Source organism: Notechis scutatus, chromosome 4 (assembly GCF_049901735.1).
Source record: "Notechis scutatus isolate UNSWTSFEM ecotype Mainland chromosome 4, rNotScu1.2, whole genome shotgun sequence".
Taxonomy (NCBI): domain Eukaryota; kingdom Metazoa; phylum Chordata; class Lepidosauria; order Squamata; family Elapidae; genus Notechis; species Notechis scutatus.
The window spans coordinates 81237626-81253614 of NC_142012.1; the positions used below are offsets into that span (position 1 = coordinate 81237626).

Consider the following 15989-nt stretch of genomic DNA (forward strand, 5'->3'; position numbering starts at 1 on the left):
GTCCTAGGAAAGGTGTCAGAATAACAGAATAACACTTAGAAGGGACTTTGGGGAAAACCCTATACCATTTCAGAGAAATGGCTGTCCAGTCTTTTAAAAATTTCCAGTGATTGATCACCCAGAACTTCTGGGGACAAGCAGGTCCACTGATTAATTGTTCTCACTGTCAGGAAGTTTCTCCTTAGTTTTAGTTTGCTTCTCTCTTTGTTCAGTTTCCATCCATTGCTTCTTATTTGCCTTCTGCTGCTTTGGAAAATACATTGCCCCTCCCTTTCTTTCTGGCAGCCCTTAAAAGTCCCTTATCACACTCTTGGGCAAAGCATGTGAGCCATTTCCTCCTTTCAGTGGTCCATGAAAGTACATCTATAGTATGTAGATCATAAAGTCAAAAAAAGGTGAACAACATTTTTACAGAACTATAGTTGAGGCTTGGTGTGACAAGGAATGGCTGGGAAGGAAGGGACTGGGTGAGGCAGCCCTCAACGTGAGTGACATTAAGTTGGCCACACCCACTCAGTCACATGACCACCAAGCCACACCCACAGTCACATGACCACCAAGCCACACCCACCAAATAAGCCATGCCCACAGAACCAGTAGTAAAAAAAATTGAATCCCACCATTGCCCATAAGGTATAAAGGACAGGCAAAGATGATGAAACCTTTGCAGGAAGCAAAGTCATTCATTCTATTTGGATTAATCCTTGAAGCTCTGTGTGGATTTTGTACTTCGGTTGGTTTTTTTATAGTTCATTTGGCACTTTAGTTGTTGTCAGCAATTCAAAGGAGAGAAAGGTGGGTGCTTATCTCGAGGGACTGTTTGGGACTCATTACGGGCTGGGAATAATGTCAGACTGTGCTCCCTCTAAATCCCAAGAAAGAAATACTCAGACTCCATGGTGTAGAGCAGGATTATTCTTTTACTGGAAAATAAAGTGGAAACGACAGAGCCAATTCCGAAACTGAGAAATTGGCGGGTAGAATACATATACAAAGGAATAGAATTACTCCCCCCCTCCATAGATCAAGTGATTCTTCCAATTAAAACTTCTGAATATGATCATGTGGTCATCTCCAGGTGATGATGAGGCTACTGTCAATTGACCTTGACATATTTTGATAAAAGTTCACAGTTGCGCAGAAAGGGACAGAAGGTAGCGAAGAAATGGAAAGTTAAAGAAAAGAATCCCCCCTCCCCTTGCTAACCCAGCAAAGGAATGCAAAACACCTCCTGCCTTCTTCCCCTCCAAGATTCCCCCCTCCCACCGTTTCATGACAGCCGAAAGAGTAAAAATGGCATAGCAGCAGAGGAGCAATAGTTAGAGGATAGAATATAATCAGTATGAAGATATCTTGAGGCTGACAGAATGTAATTCCCAGTGTTGCAATAAAACAAGACCTGTTTTTAAAATAAACATGTGCGTAATTACAGGCTCGGAAGCTTTGGTCAGAACAGTTTGCTACTGACCTTCTTCTGCAGTCCTGCACTCTCCCTGAGTCTTCAACAGATGACATGCAGAAATCCGCTGTGCCGCATGAAGCAGCTGAGCTTCAAAACCAGGAAATAAAGGTCAGAATAGAGCTGGGGCAGGAAGGCCCAGCAGCTGATCATCGGAACGAACCAATTCGCTCACAGATGATCCTCGGAGCTACCAGTTCGGGCAAACCGGGTTGAACCGGTAGACTACCAGCACTATAGTGGATTCTACACAGTTTCAAACATCATGGGGCGATGTTGGAATAAGAGGAAAAATGCTACTTCAACACTGTGGTAGTTAGGGATGATTTAACTTGTTCATGGGTTAGAAATAGGAGGGTTAAAGGGTTGGGTAGAAATGTGTGTCTTGGTTAGTTGCTGGTGGAGAAACGCTTAGTTTATGAGTAATAATACCAACAAGAGTTTGGACATTGAACTCAATGATAACTAAAGTTTTGCTTTTTCTAAGAGGTGGAATAGGATAGAATTGAGTGGCATGGTGGCCTAGTGGTGAAGAATCTCACTTCCAACTTGGAAGGTAAAGAGTTCAATCCTGGGTAGCAGCAGATATTTCTCTCCTAGAGCGTAAAGAGAAAATATCTGCTGTGAACTTCACATAGGCGTCAGGGAGGGCATCCGGCCAGTAAATGCTCAGGTCTATCATATCACTCCAACTCTACCCTGAATTAAGGGAGTTACAGGGTCATAAAAAGGAAGTTTAGAACAGGATAGAATTCTCACAATCTGCTCTGGAAAGTTAGCGTTATATGAACTTTTGCAATGATGAAAGAATGTTAACTGAAGAATGGCAGCTGAGAAAGAAAGTTAAGTCTTTGATTCAAAAGAAGTCTGGTACAATTTTTTTTTCAGATTAAAACAAAATTATTAAAAAATCATAACATTGATTTATTTCTTTGTTTTCTGTTCTTCCTTTCCTCCAGGAACCCAGAACAAGTTGCACAGGGATCTGTTTTCATATGATTACAATAAGAGTAGGAGATACTGTAGCTGGCTAGCTAGCTAGTTAGCTAGATGAATGGATGGATGGATGGATGATGGATGGATGAGTAGATGATGGATGGTTAGATAAACAGATAGATAGTAGATAGATAGATAGATAGATAGATAGAGAGAGAGAGAGATAGAGAGAGAGATAGAGAGATAGAGAGATAGAGTAGATAGATAATAGGTAGATACAGAAGGTAGATAAGTAGGTAGGTAGGTAGATGACAGACAGACAGACAGACTGGGCTCCCATACTCACCTTTATCCACTGAATTTGAAGCGCAGCTGCTTTGCACAGCACAGAAGAGTGCCGTGCGGCAGCTGCTGAAGCTACTGGGATCATGCAGGCTTGAGTTAGAATGCCTCTGCCGCCTGCGCAAACGCCTCTGCGCCTGTGCAAAGTGTGCATTTGGCACCCGCATGCATGCAAAGTGTGTGCATGTGTGCAAAGCATGCCCACCAAGCTACGCCCACCAAACTGGGGGCAAAAATATTTGAATCCCACCACTGGTTGCAACCAAGAATTAGCTTGAATGGTTTTCTGCTTGCAGAGGTCAAATAACTGCCATGGGTTTCAACAGGATATGAAGAGCTCCACCACAAAAGCTACACACCTCTAGCTTTCAACTAGACATTTCTTCTGTTGGTTTGAAAAGCAAAGGCACAACCTCGAATCTGAAAGACTCACTTATAAATCCACTGGGATTTAGGGGAGAAAAAAGGCATAAGAATGAATGATAGTGAATTGAAATCTTCTTAGAATATATGTTGGAGAAGCAAGTGGGGGTGAACCTTCTCTTGCCTATTTGTTCACCCTGGAGTCAAACATGGCTGGACAGGGAAGCCTTTATGTTCTGTCCCCACTACACATTGGTCTGTGTGCAGCTCAGCCAATAAGTTTAAGATTCATATTTTATTTGGATCCCTCCTTGGAAGGAGGCTGAGTAGAAAAATGTTTCCAGGTCTTCTAAAGTATAATTACAGATGCGTACAAGGGAAGGAAAATGAGCACATGGCTTAACAGCTCTGTTCCTTGTTTTTTTTTTCTAGCCGTCGAGCAAGACATTTAGCAAGTCTGTAGTAAATTACCATCTGTACATCAGCATGGCCTTCCTGGCTTGCCAATTTTGTTTTACTGTCCGAGGTGTCCTTCACAGCATCAGACACGATTATTTCGTCTTTTAAATTGGGAACATGGCAAGAAAAGAGAATTTCATCTGTTTTTTTTCCTCCCCTCATGTTTTCCTTTAATTTGCTAGAAGTGAAAATTACCATATTTTTCAGAGTGTAAGATGCTCCAATGTATAAAACGCATCTAACTTTTGGGGAGGAAAACAAGAAAAAAACAATCTGCTTCTGCCTCCCAGCAATTTGCCTCCTTGCAGCAAACAGCAAACATCCTGTTTCAGCTTCGGCACAGCCTGATTAGCACAAGCAGCTGCTTGTCAGTTGGATCAGCCTCCCAATGATCAGCTGTTTCAGGATGCAGGGATCACCATCGCCCATCGATGCATCCATGCGTCCCATTTTCGGCCTCCGCATCCTGTTTGCAGCCTCTGTGTGCCCCATTTTCTGACTGTTTCAGGCAGCGGAAGAATGGATGGAAGATGGGGTGCGTGGAGGCTGAAAATGGGGTGTACAGAGGCAGCAATCGGCAATGGCAATCCCTGCAGCCTGAAACAGTTGATCGTTGGGAGGCCGATCCAACCGACAATCAGCTGTTTGTGCTATGCCGAAGGCTGAAACAGGCTATTTGCTGCAAGGAGGCAAATTGGATGGGAGGCAGAGGCCAAAGGGTGGGGGCCAGCAGGTAGGCAGGGCTTCGGCAACATTTGCTGTATAAGATGCACAGACATTTCCACCCACTTTTGGTGGTGGAAAAAAAATGTGTCTTATACTACGAAAAATATGGTATTCTTTGGCTCTGAAAAGGAGTTGAGTTTTGAAATTCCACTTTGGCATCCTGTTGATAACAATGGCTGTTTTTTTTTTCCCTTTCTCTCTCTTTTTTTTTCTCTTTTTCCTATTTGCTTCCCACCAGCTGAGAGAGAAAGGTTCTGTTTGAATAGCTTAGGTAGTGTTGCTTGCAGAGGACAAACCCAGAAAGCATTCATGAACTTGGTTAGTGCGGGAGTGGGGGAGAAGAGTTGGAGGATTGTGGGTTCTTCTGGACCACCGACTCACATATTATTTGGGCCCTGATGCTGTTAAAACCAGTTGTGAGCTTGGAAAAAAAAGAGAAATCTCAACGAGATTCAAAAATCAACCAATCTTTCTTTATTGCTATCTCAAATGCTAAAGGCATTAATTAAATCATCTGTAGCCCTCAAGCCAATGTTGGGAGAAATGTCCATCTGATTCAATTCCAAGCTGAGAGAAAGACACTGGAGACATGGAGGCTGATTGAAAAGATGGTTTATTGATGGACAGGACCACATAGGTTTGAGGTCCTGGGCAGCTGACCACATGGAGTGGAGAGTGAGGGGTATTTATACCTTCTCTTGGGCTTTGCACTTGAGCTTCCTGTTCCTGTGCAAGAACATGTCTTCTATTGTCTGTTGTAGGGGTCATAGCTGGCGTGTAGGTTGATTGAGCTCTCAGGTTTGGTTGAAGTTTGGACCCTAATGCATCATCATTTTTAAAAGTTACAAAAAGTGAAAACTTATCTTAGAGAAGCAAAATAATTTTTAAATCTACATCTCTGGGGAAAAAATATCAAAGTGATTTGACTTTTTCTCTGGGTATGAGAAAGGAAACTTTGTTTAATGAGAATAAAAATTACCTTGTCAACAATGCTGAATCAATCAATGTTTGCTGAAGGAGTTCACCAGATGGCAACTTGCTGTAACGTCAATATTTAAAATGTTTTGTACGTTCAGGAGGAAATGTATGTTATGCACATGTGTAATCTATATATCTATGGTAGGCCTATCTATCTCAGCATTAAATATATGTCTGCGATCTACAAAAAGATTTTAATAGAGCAAAAATTGCTGCATTTCCTCTTTACAGTTATTTATAAATGCGTATTTCCCATTGCAATGTTTGAATTTTCTAAGCAGGATATATTAGCCTTCTTGGATTTATGATTTGGTCTTAAGAATCCATTCTTGGAAAAAGGAGACTTTTTAACATTGCCTCTGAAGTATTTAGACTTTACTCTGAAGATACTAGGTATATTAGAACATAATATTATTAACCGTTATTAACTAAATGTGCTGTCCAACTCTCAGCTTCTCTGAGCAGGTTCCCCAGCCGACTTGCTGGGTGGACAGTTTTGGGAGTTGTAGTCCACCCATCTTGAAATGATAATGGTTGAGAAACACCGCTCTACACGCAGAGAGTAAAATTCTATATTATTATCAAGGAAACCTCATGGAGCTGATCCTAAGGTTATCAAGAAACTGAACTTAATTTTAAGATGAGTTTAATAGCATCTGTACCGTGCCTCTGTCAGAGCCTGAATCCACAGAGGAGGATGAGCCAGAGCTGGGGCCAACAGAGGTGCAGGAGGCAGCCTCGTTGGCTTCAGAGGAACATGGGGAGGAGCTGGACGAGGCATCCCCAGGCCCTTGGGATTGGGATGGTTTGCCAGCAGGGAGGAATGTGGGGAGGATGACTGAAAGAGGGCAGGCAGTGGAGATGAAGAGTGATGGACCTTAGGTGATGAGCAAGCACCGCCCCCCTCCTGATACCCTATCACGGAGAGTGGAGAGGAGGCAGGAACAGTGCAGGCTGACCCAACTACTCAGAAGGAAAGCACCCTGCCCCTCTTCACAAGGCACACCTGGGGACTGAGACTTAAGGAGACGATGTGGAGAGGGGTGTTGAGGTAATTCCCCATTAGGAGAATGAGCGCATACAGGGAGACGTATTTGAGAGTAGTGTTTGAATAATACACATACAGCACACAGATACACTGTACAGTAAATGTAGGTTTTTACTTCCAGACAGTTTAAGCAAAGTTCAAGATAAGCAGTCCAAAAGTCATTCACAGGTAAATCAGTCAGTTTTTCAATCCAGGGATAATCCAAATATCAAAGTCCAGTGTGAAAAACAGTTCAGTAACAGACTTACATTAAATCCAGAAATAGCCGTCAATTAGGAAAAATGGAGGAACGGCAACACTTTCCAACAGAAGGAAACAGAGATACACTCACACTCTCTTCTGAGACTCAGACTCAGACTAAAAGAACCCAGGTTTCTGGCTCCATCTTATGGCCGTTTGAGTAACCACACCCAATTGCAGTTTTTTAGTATGCTCTTAAAGAGACAGTATTAAAATGTCTATCCTGGTTTATATATTTCTAACCCAAATACCTGTTAGGTGACTTATATTCCTAACAAGGGGCATTTGTTGGGAACAAACACTGAATTTGTGGAGTTTTGTGTGCCAGTACAGACATTTGGAGTTTGTTGGACTTCTTGTCATATTCCTTCTTTCCTGGATTAATTGCCTTCTTCCTTTGCTTCCTGGACTCATTGGTTTATTGCCTTGCCCTGCTGGACGTTTTGCTTTGAAGCTGTTGTGCTAACTGTTTTGCTGCACTACTTGCAGCCAGAGGCTGCTGGAGGTGTGTATCTGTGTGTCTTGCCATAAATGTGTGAGCATTTGGGGGAAAGTTGGAGCAAAAAAGGGGTGTTTTGAACTATCCATGCCTTGTCCAGGTCACCACAATCTTTTTAAGTAGGTATATTTGTGTGTTTTTTTCTTCCAGATTTACAACATGAGTTATCCAGGGTACCCACCTGCAAGCGGATATCCACCTGGGGGTGGTTATCCACCTGGGGGTGGTTATCCACCTGCGGGTGGTTATCCACCAGCTAGTGGATATCCACCTGCTGCTCCAGGTAAGTTAGTTTCTTTCTTTTTCATTTAAGATCTGGTTGTTAAAACAGTTTGGTGGCAATTGACCCATAACAAAAGAGGGAGTAATGGGTACAGAAAAGATGCGATCGAATGTCATCAGTAGCACTACGGATTCCCAAAGCGGAAGTAGCACATTCTAGGGAGCAGCGCAAAACAAGAGATTGCATAGTCCTGAACTGAATGGGGAAGAGAGGAAAAGGTTCAGGGCAGCCACACTCTAGAACCTCCCAAGTTCTAGGGAATATACAGTATTGTTTGAAGATTATCACTTTAGTCTGGCAAGATTCTGTCTAATAGGACTAAGCCAGGGGTGTTAAACTCTCATCATCACAGTGGTGTCACATGATGTATTGTGACCTTCCCCCCTTTGCTAAACCAAGCATGGGCGTGGCCAACACATGATGCATCAGGCTCACGGGCCGTGAGTTTGACAGCCCTTGTCTAAACAAATAAAGAACTGGATTCAATTGGATCTTTTTGTCAACTTTTGGCTTAGGCCTGATCAATGCTCTTCTTCTTGTATGTCACATTGAGATATTTTATTAATTGCAACATGGAGTGATTCCCAACCTAGGTCAAGGAGAATGTGTTCCTGCATATCTAGAATGTTGAGTTGGTTAGACTTCTGGGCTTATCTCTTGTTTTTAATCTTATGATACAGATCAGAGAACTGTACAAGTGTACAACTGTGTCAGCTGGTCACAATAAGCCAAACCTACAGAATATAGAATAACAGTCCTGAACTGAATGAGGAAGAGAGGAAAAGGTTCAGGGTAACCACAGTCTAGAATCTCTCAGGTTCTAGGGAATGTAGAGTATTAAGTCTGAGGGTTATAGCTTTAGTCTGGCAAGATTCTGTCTATTAGGTCTAAGCAAATGAAGAACTGGATTCGATTGGATCTTATTGTCATCACTTGGCTTAGGCCTGCAAAAAATAATAATAATTACAGACTAACAGAGTTGAAAGGGACCACAGAGCTCTTCTAGTCCAACTTCCTTCTCAAGCAGGAGACTCTGTACCATTTCAGACAATATATTTATCCAATATCTTCTTAAAAACCAGCAAGGAAACACCACAACTTCTTAAGAGAGAAAGCCTGAAAGAATCCTCTTCCTTCAAGAATTTAGTACCATGCATTTCTTTGCTAAGAATACTACTGTATTCTGTAAGTTGTTATTCTAGTTATAGATCCTTAACAGTTGAGAACGTTCAACAAATATCTTACTACATCATAGGGTGGGTGGGTGATGGCCCCTTTCTTTTTCCTGCAATCAATTGCTTCTTGGTGAGGATGATAGAATTCATTCTGCTGCTTGTTGTAGACTAGAACATCTCTAGCTCCATTATTTATCCTTGAGGGTTAGAGTCAAGATTAGAACAGAGACTAAATAATTAGAGAAAAAGGACTATATCTAGTTTCATCAACAGGTAGCAAAGCAGCTACCAGGACTAGCATTGTTTCAGTGACTAGTCCTCAGCTAATATTCAGCTAGGTTGTGTGTTTTCACTCATTTGTGGTGCTTTAACTTCCAGGCAGTAATCCCTGGGGTGCCCCCAGCTACCCTCCTGCAAACCCTCCTCCAATTGGATTAGAAAATGTTGGGAACTATGCTAATCAGTTTAATCCGGATTATATGGCTGGCATGGTAAGTAATTCCAGTTTGAAGCTGAAGCATCTTAGCGTACCATCTGAAGCAAATTGTGGGAATTGTGTTCCCCAGTTTTGCCTTCTGTTGTTTTTCTATCATCTTAAGGAAGTTAGGCAACTTCTAAATCTAATTAAATAGGAGTAAAGGGTTTAGATCCTGGAATTTGGGCATTGTTAGGGCTATTATATCTGGGTTGTAACCGGAAAATGTGTTACCAAACACTTGAGGAAGATTTTAAGATTATTAATGTCCCTTGGGACGATGCCAAAGATGCTGTGAATGATCGAAACGCTGGAAAACACTTGCCTCCCCATGTGCTCTGCTCAGGACCTGATGATGATGAACCCAAATACTCTTTAATTGTCTATGGGTTAGACAACTAGATAGTAATCAAGAAGTTCAGAAAATGTTTTTTCCTACCATCTGAGAGTTGCTTGCAACTTTGCAGTTGTTCTTATGACAGTGCCACCATCATCATCATTTAAATTTATTGGCCGTCCAATTCCATGTTATTATGTCTTTCCTCTAGAAGCTCAAAAGAATATACATTGGAGACTCCTTTCATGTAATCCTCACACCAACAACTTCTTGATGTTGGTTGGGCTGGGAGGGACAGGCCCAAGACACCCGGTGAGTTTCCATCATTGAGGATGGGCTGGGTTGGCCTTAGTTCTAGTCCAGCATCTTAACAACTGAGTCGTGCTTGTATGGAGATACCAAAGATGCTTTTTTTAAAAAAGCCACTGAACTTTCTTTGTTTTTGTTTTTTCCTTGAAGACCCAAAGGTGCTTTTTTTTCAAAAGGGAACTGGACTTTCTGTTTTTTCTTTGAAGACGTTTCGCTTCTCATCCAAGAAGCTTCTTCAGGTCTGACTGGATGGTGGCGAATGGAAGAATTTATATTCTTTACAAACAGTTGGTCATTTGCATCCTTTTAGAGAAGGGGTCATCAAACATGACAGCCTTAAGACTTGTGGATTTCAGCTCCCAGAATTCCTCCTCCAGTCATGTTTGCTCAGGAATTCTGAGAATTGAAGTCCACCAGTCTTAAACTTGCCAAGTTGGAAGACCCTTGTTTTAGAGGGTTGTTGAGGCCACTTGGAGGTTTACCTGTGTCCTCAGGGTCACCTTTATACTGCAAATCGGTGTGGAGCCTTCTTGGAACTGTAGGCTGGCGATAGATGGTGTCATTTCCTTCCCTCTCTGTTGAGAGAGAGCTGTTCAATTTTGATCTAGATGGCCTTTTTCACCATCCAGTCGGAGCTGAAGAAGCTTCTTGGATGAGAAGCAAAATGTCTTCAAAGAAAAAATAGAAAGTCCAGTTGTCTCTTGAAAAAGCACCTTTGGGACAACCATGACCTGAATGACTGAGAATAATCTCCATAGACATTTTACTCAAAGATGTTTGGCTTCTCATCCAAGAAGCTTTTTCAGTGAGAATTGAAGAAACTTCTTGGATGAGAAGCGAAACGTCTTCAAGGAAAAAAAGAAAGAAAACTCAAGGAAAATCTAGTTGCATCTGAAAAAAGCACCTTTGGGGACAACCAGGACCTGGATGACTCAATCTCCCTAGATGCATAGGCACCAGGCAACTTCTCAATGCAATACAATCAAGAGAACTGAAACCGTTCATCTCCTTCCTTTCCCCCCCATTTCCTACTACACTCAGACAATGTTGTCCTCTTGACAGCACTGTGGAGAAGAAGTTTGCTGGCACGTTGTGGTGGTACAAAAGGTCCTTGGTCTTTGAGTACCTGGTGGTGTTTTTTTTCTTCCAGGCTTCCAATCTGTCTGGCACGTTTGGCGGTGCCAATGTGCCCCAGGGACTGTATCCTTCAGCGCCTGGGGGCTACCCTTCTGCAGCTCCAGGAGGGTTCGGACAACCTCCACCACAGGGCCAGCAGCCTTACGGGGTCTACCCTCCACCCCCCGGAGGAAACCCTGCAACAGGGATGCCGTCATATCCATCATACCCAGGTGGTCCGATGGCACCTGCAGCAGCCCAACAGCCTCAGCCAGTGCCATATCCTGGGCAGCAGCCCATGCCAAGTTACCCATCTGGTCCAGCTGTTAATCCTTCGATGCCATCCTACCCAGGTCCTTCCATGCCCACCGTCACCCCTGGAGTAGTAAGTTTCTTCCTGTATATTTTGTCATTCTCCTTTTAGTAGGAAGGGGAAAGAGGGCAGGTGCTAAATCTGGGCAGCATAGACTTCGTAGTTTCTGAGAACATGAGGTCCTGTCACACCAGAGGTGGTATCCAGCAGGTTCTTCTGGAGAATCGGTAGCAGAAATTTTGAGTAGTTCAGCTAATACCGCCTCTGACTGGCCCCGCCAACCCCACCTATTCTCCGCCTCCCATTGAATCCCAGGTGATCGACTGGGTCTCCTTTGGTTGCCCCGCACAGGAGAACAGAGCTGGAAAGCAGGCTAGTGGGGTGGGGAGGAAATGGGGATTTTGCAGTATCCTTTCCCTGCCACGCCCACCAAGCCACGCCCATAGAACTGGTAGTGAAAAAAATTGAATCCCACCACTGTGTCACATGGTGTGATGTGAAAGGGACAGTCCCTTCAATAGAGTGACAAAAGTCTTAAGTGTGGCCCACAATGGTGTATTTTTCTGCTGTGTCTTCAGCTTGTCCCTTGCAAGGACTTTCTCTTCTGCCTGATTTCAGGGATGGAAGTTCTCACACATTGTGTTCCTGAACTTCCATCCTGATCTGGGAAACTGTGCTGGAAGGAATCTTAATCTCCTTACAAAGCAAAGATTTGAATTCTGAAGATAAATCCAAGATAAATTCTTGGGGAATATCTCGGATTATTGCTTGTGTGAGTTTTACCTGTCATAGGTGGCCAGTATTCTCAGAAGTTTAATTTTTAGCAATTTAAACCATTTATTGAACTACCCATTTGTTTAACAACTTATATAGGGCCCATAGCCCTCCCATGGTATCCAGTTACAACTTCAGATTCATGTCACCACAAGGAAAATAGATGAGTCACCCATTTTCAAAAGACAACTGGACTTGTTTTTCCTTGAAGACATTTCGCTTCTTATCCAAGAAGCTTCTTCAGTTCTGGTGAGATGAGTCATCAGACAATTTTATTAGCTCGTTCTTGCCTGCATTGGAAGAAGTAAAGATTTGGGGCCAGGAAAATTATATTTGTATGAGTGTCTCTCTCTCTTTGTGCGTGTGTGTGTCGTCCTCGTTTAGTTACTACCTCATTTAATGACCAGTTGTAGTTACAAAGATGTTGAACAAAGAAACTTGTGACCAATCCTGATGCCAGCTGATGCCATTTGCTTTAATGTTCAGTTTTCACCATTCTGTCCTCTCTCAAAACTTCTTGACAAGCAGATAGCCATATAAATTGATAAACTTGGAGGGGACAGAGAATGAGTTTGTTGTTAATAGTTTTTTAATATACATTTTATTACATTTTCACCTTTTAATAGTTTTATATGGTGCTGAAACTACTGTATATCCCTTTTATGCTCTACTTCTTGTATGTCACATTGGGATATTTTATTAGTTGCAACATGGAGTGATTCCCAACCTAGGTCAAGGAGAATGTGTTCCTGCGTATCTAGAATGTTGAGTTGGTTAGACTTCTGGGCTTATCTCTTGTTTTTAATCTTATGATACAGATCAGAGAACTGTACAAGTGTACAACTCTACCAGCTGGTCACAATAAGCCAAACCTACAGAATATAGAATAACAGTCCTGAACTGAATGAGGAAGAGAGGAAAAGGTTCAGGGTAGCCACAGTCTAGAATCTCTCAGGTTCTAGGGAATGTAGAGTATTAAGTCTGGGGGTTATAGCTTTAGTCTGGCAAGATTCTGTCTATTAGGCCTAAGCAAATGAAGAACTGGATTCGATTGGATCTTATTGTCATCACTTGGCTTAGGCCTGGCAAAAAATAAATAAATAATTACAGACTAACAGAGTTGAAAGGGACCTCAAAGCTCTTCTAGTCCAACCTCCTTCTCAAGCAGGAGACTCTGTACCATTTCAGACAAATGGTTGTCCAATATCTTCTTAAAAACCAGCGAAGAAACACCACAACTTCTTAAGAGAGAAAGCCTGAAAGAGTCCTCTTCCTTCAAGAATTTAGTACCATGCATTTCTTTGCTAAGAATACTACTGTATTCTGTAAGTTGTTATTCTAGTTATAGATCCTTAACAATTGAGAATGATCCCATTCCAGACAAATTGCTGTCCAATCTCTTCTTGAAAACCTCCAATGATGGAACATTCACAACTTCTGGAGGCAAGTTGTTCCACTGATTAATTGTTCTCACTGTCATGAAATTTCTCCTTAATTCCAAGTTGCTTCCCTCCTTGATTAACTTCCATCCATGGCTTCTTGTCCTGCCTTCTGGTGCTTTGGAGAATAGGTTGAGCCCCTCTCTTCTCTGTGACAACCCACCTAAATATTGGAAGACTGCTATCATGTTACCACTAGTCCTGCCTTTAGCTAACTTTAGTTCCTTGAGTGTATGATTAATGAATATTTGGTGTTTTCCTTGCATTACTACAGTCTGCAAAGCGAGGCACGGTCCATGATGCTCCATCTTTTGATCCTTTGAGGGACGCAGAAGTCTTGAGGAAAGCCATGAAAGGGTTTGGTGAGTAATCCGTGTCTGGCCTTTTTTCTTTTAATTATGGAAGGCCAGCACTGTCCACTCTTGGTTTCTCTAACTGGTGTTGTGGCCACCAGCAGAGCTTGCAGCATACTCATACAGTGAGGAGGTTGGGGAGGAACATGGGCCGGTCCTGGAGTCTGGGGAAGACTCTGACGAGGGCTCTGCATCAGAGGCAGAGATGGGGCCAGGGCCATCTGACAGTTGTCAGCTGCCTTCAGAGTCAGACATCAGTGAGGCAGAAGAACAGCTGGAGCCTGTTCCCAGTGTGCACATGCACAGAGTTGCCAGAAGAAAGGAATAGCTGAGGAACAAGGGCCGACTTGGAAGTAAAGCCATAGGTGGACAGTGAATAGCCCCTCCCATAAGGAATAAAAGAGGAACAAAAGGGGAGCGGGTTTTGCAGGAGACAATTAGTTCATTCTGGCATGCTTGCCAAGTCTTGCGATGTCTGAAAGATATCAGCCTGGCCCCTCTCCAAGCCTGATAAAGGTCTGTAATTGGAAACTATCTTGAAAGACTGTTGGCCGGGACCTTGTTGGATAGGAAATTCATTGTAAATCAAATAAAGGAGGTTTATTCAGGATGAGGACTCGGCTTTATGCTCTTGGGGAAGCCTCAGTCATAACAACTGGTACCTTTGGATGAAGCTTAAGAACTAAATATTTTACATTCCTGCTTAGGAACTGATGAACGGGCCATTATCGATTGCCTTGGAAGTCGCTCGAACAAGCAACGCCAGCAGATTTTGCTCTCATTCAAAACAGCTTATGGGAAGGTGAGACCCATAATAATGATACATATATCATTATTCTACTGCACATTTTCCTACTTAGGGCCTGCATCTGCACCCTGCTAGGTAGTTTTGCCTGGCCTTGAAAAATTAAGTATTCCAATCTGGTTAGAACATGAATCAGAAATATAGCTATAAAGATTGGCAGAGAAGAAAGAGATAAAAGCTGAGGCCCAAGAGAAGCAAACAATATAGTCTCTATAGCTGTCCTTTTGCTTGATTGAGAACCTGTGGCTGGTGTAGAACGTGCCATCCAGTTTGCTGAAAGGGACATCCAATGGTGAACATCTTATCCCTCTGTTGAAAAAAGGCCACACGCTAACAGTGGTCTACCAAGTCACATTTTCAGTTTTGTTTCGTATGTTTAAAGAGGCATGGTGCACAGTGGTTTGTTGCAGGCTGACTCTGCCAGCAGTTCGATTCTGATTGGCTGGAGGTTGACTCAGCCTTCCATCCTTCCAAGGTCGGTAAAATGAGGACCCAGATTGTTGGGGGCAAGAAGTTGACCCTGTAAAACCACTTAGGGCTGTAAAAGCACTACGAAGTGCTATATAAGTCTAAGGGCTATTGCTGTTGCTATTAAGATCATGAAGGATATACCTTACTACTGTTGTGGGCATGTGAACTCAACAGACGTACATGAAACAGTTCAGGCAATTTCAGAAGGTCCCAAGAAACATAATGGGTTAACACATTACCAAGGCTAATTGATGACTGTCACCAAGATACTGCCGTACTACTCATATTAGTACTCAAAGTGGTATCTCTATTGACAAGCAGTGAGGAATAAGGACTTTTCATCCTCCATCCCTGTCCACATTTCTATGCAGGTCCTGCCCACCGTCTTGAGAAATGAGCTGATGTAGATAGTGTGGCACCCAGTTCACAAAAGTTTCTCACTTCCCACATGGCTCGATTCTCAAACCCTGCTCACAGCCACACAAGAAGCAATGGTGTGTGTGTGTGTGTGTGTGTGTGTGTGTGTGTTTAGTATGGGTTGGATTACAAGGGAATGGGTAATGGAATGCAAGAGCACTGACTCTGCAGAGAGGTGACCTGCTGCGAAAGTCCAAGAGAGTCTGTTTTCCAAACAAACGGAACGTAATTGGTTGGATGGAATAAAGTGACAATGAGAGATCTATTTGTGTATGAAAATTTTAGAATTGGCTTTGCTACTTCCATATCCATGGCAGCAAATGATACTCTTGCCAACAAAAAGTGGCTTCTTTATCTGCTGCACACACTGAGTGTGATGGTTGACACCCCTTGTTGTGTGGGACTCTTTGTCTCTGACCTTTCATATCACTGAAACATAAATATTTGCCATAGAATATTTTATGTTATCATAAAAGAGGACCTGACCTGGGGGGCTTACATTGCAGCACAGATCAAAAGGGCCTGGCAGAGATTATACTATCTGAGACTTCTCAGAAAACAACAACTGAATGAAAAACTGCTGGTGACCTTCTACTGTTGCACCATAGAAAGTATCTTAACTTACTGCACCTCTGTAGGGTTTGCCAATTGCACAGTGTCAGATAGGAAAGC

General features: G+C 42.8%; 1 protein-coding gene across 1 annotated transcript in view; it reads left to right on the forward strand.

Annotated features, from left to right (window-relative positions):
• Positions 1-15989, forward strand: part of ANXA11 (annexin A11) — a 40509-nt gene that overhangs the window by 7204 nt on the left and 17316 nt on the right. The window contains exons 2-6 of the mRNA XM_026678382.2: positions 7201-7333; positions 8887-8999; positions 10780-11130; positions 13546-13633; positions 14332-14426. Coding sequence (XP_026534167.1) covers positions 7210-7333; positions 8887-8999; positions 10780-11130; positions 13546-13633; positions 14332-14426 — 771 coding nt within the window. The 5' untranslated portion in view covers positions 7201-7209. The remainder of the gene's footprint in view (positions 1-7200; positions 7334-8886; positions 9000-10779; positions 11131-13545; positions 13634-14331; positions 14427-15989) is intronic.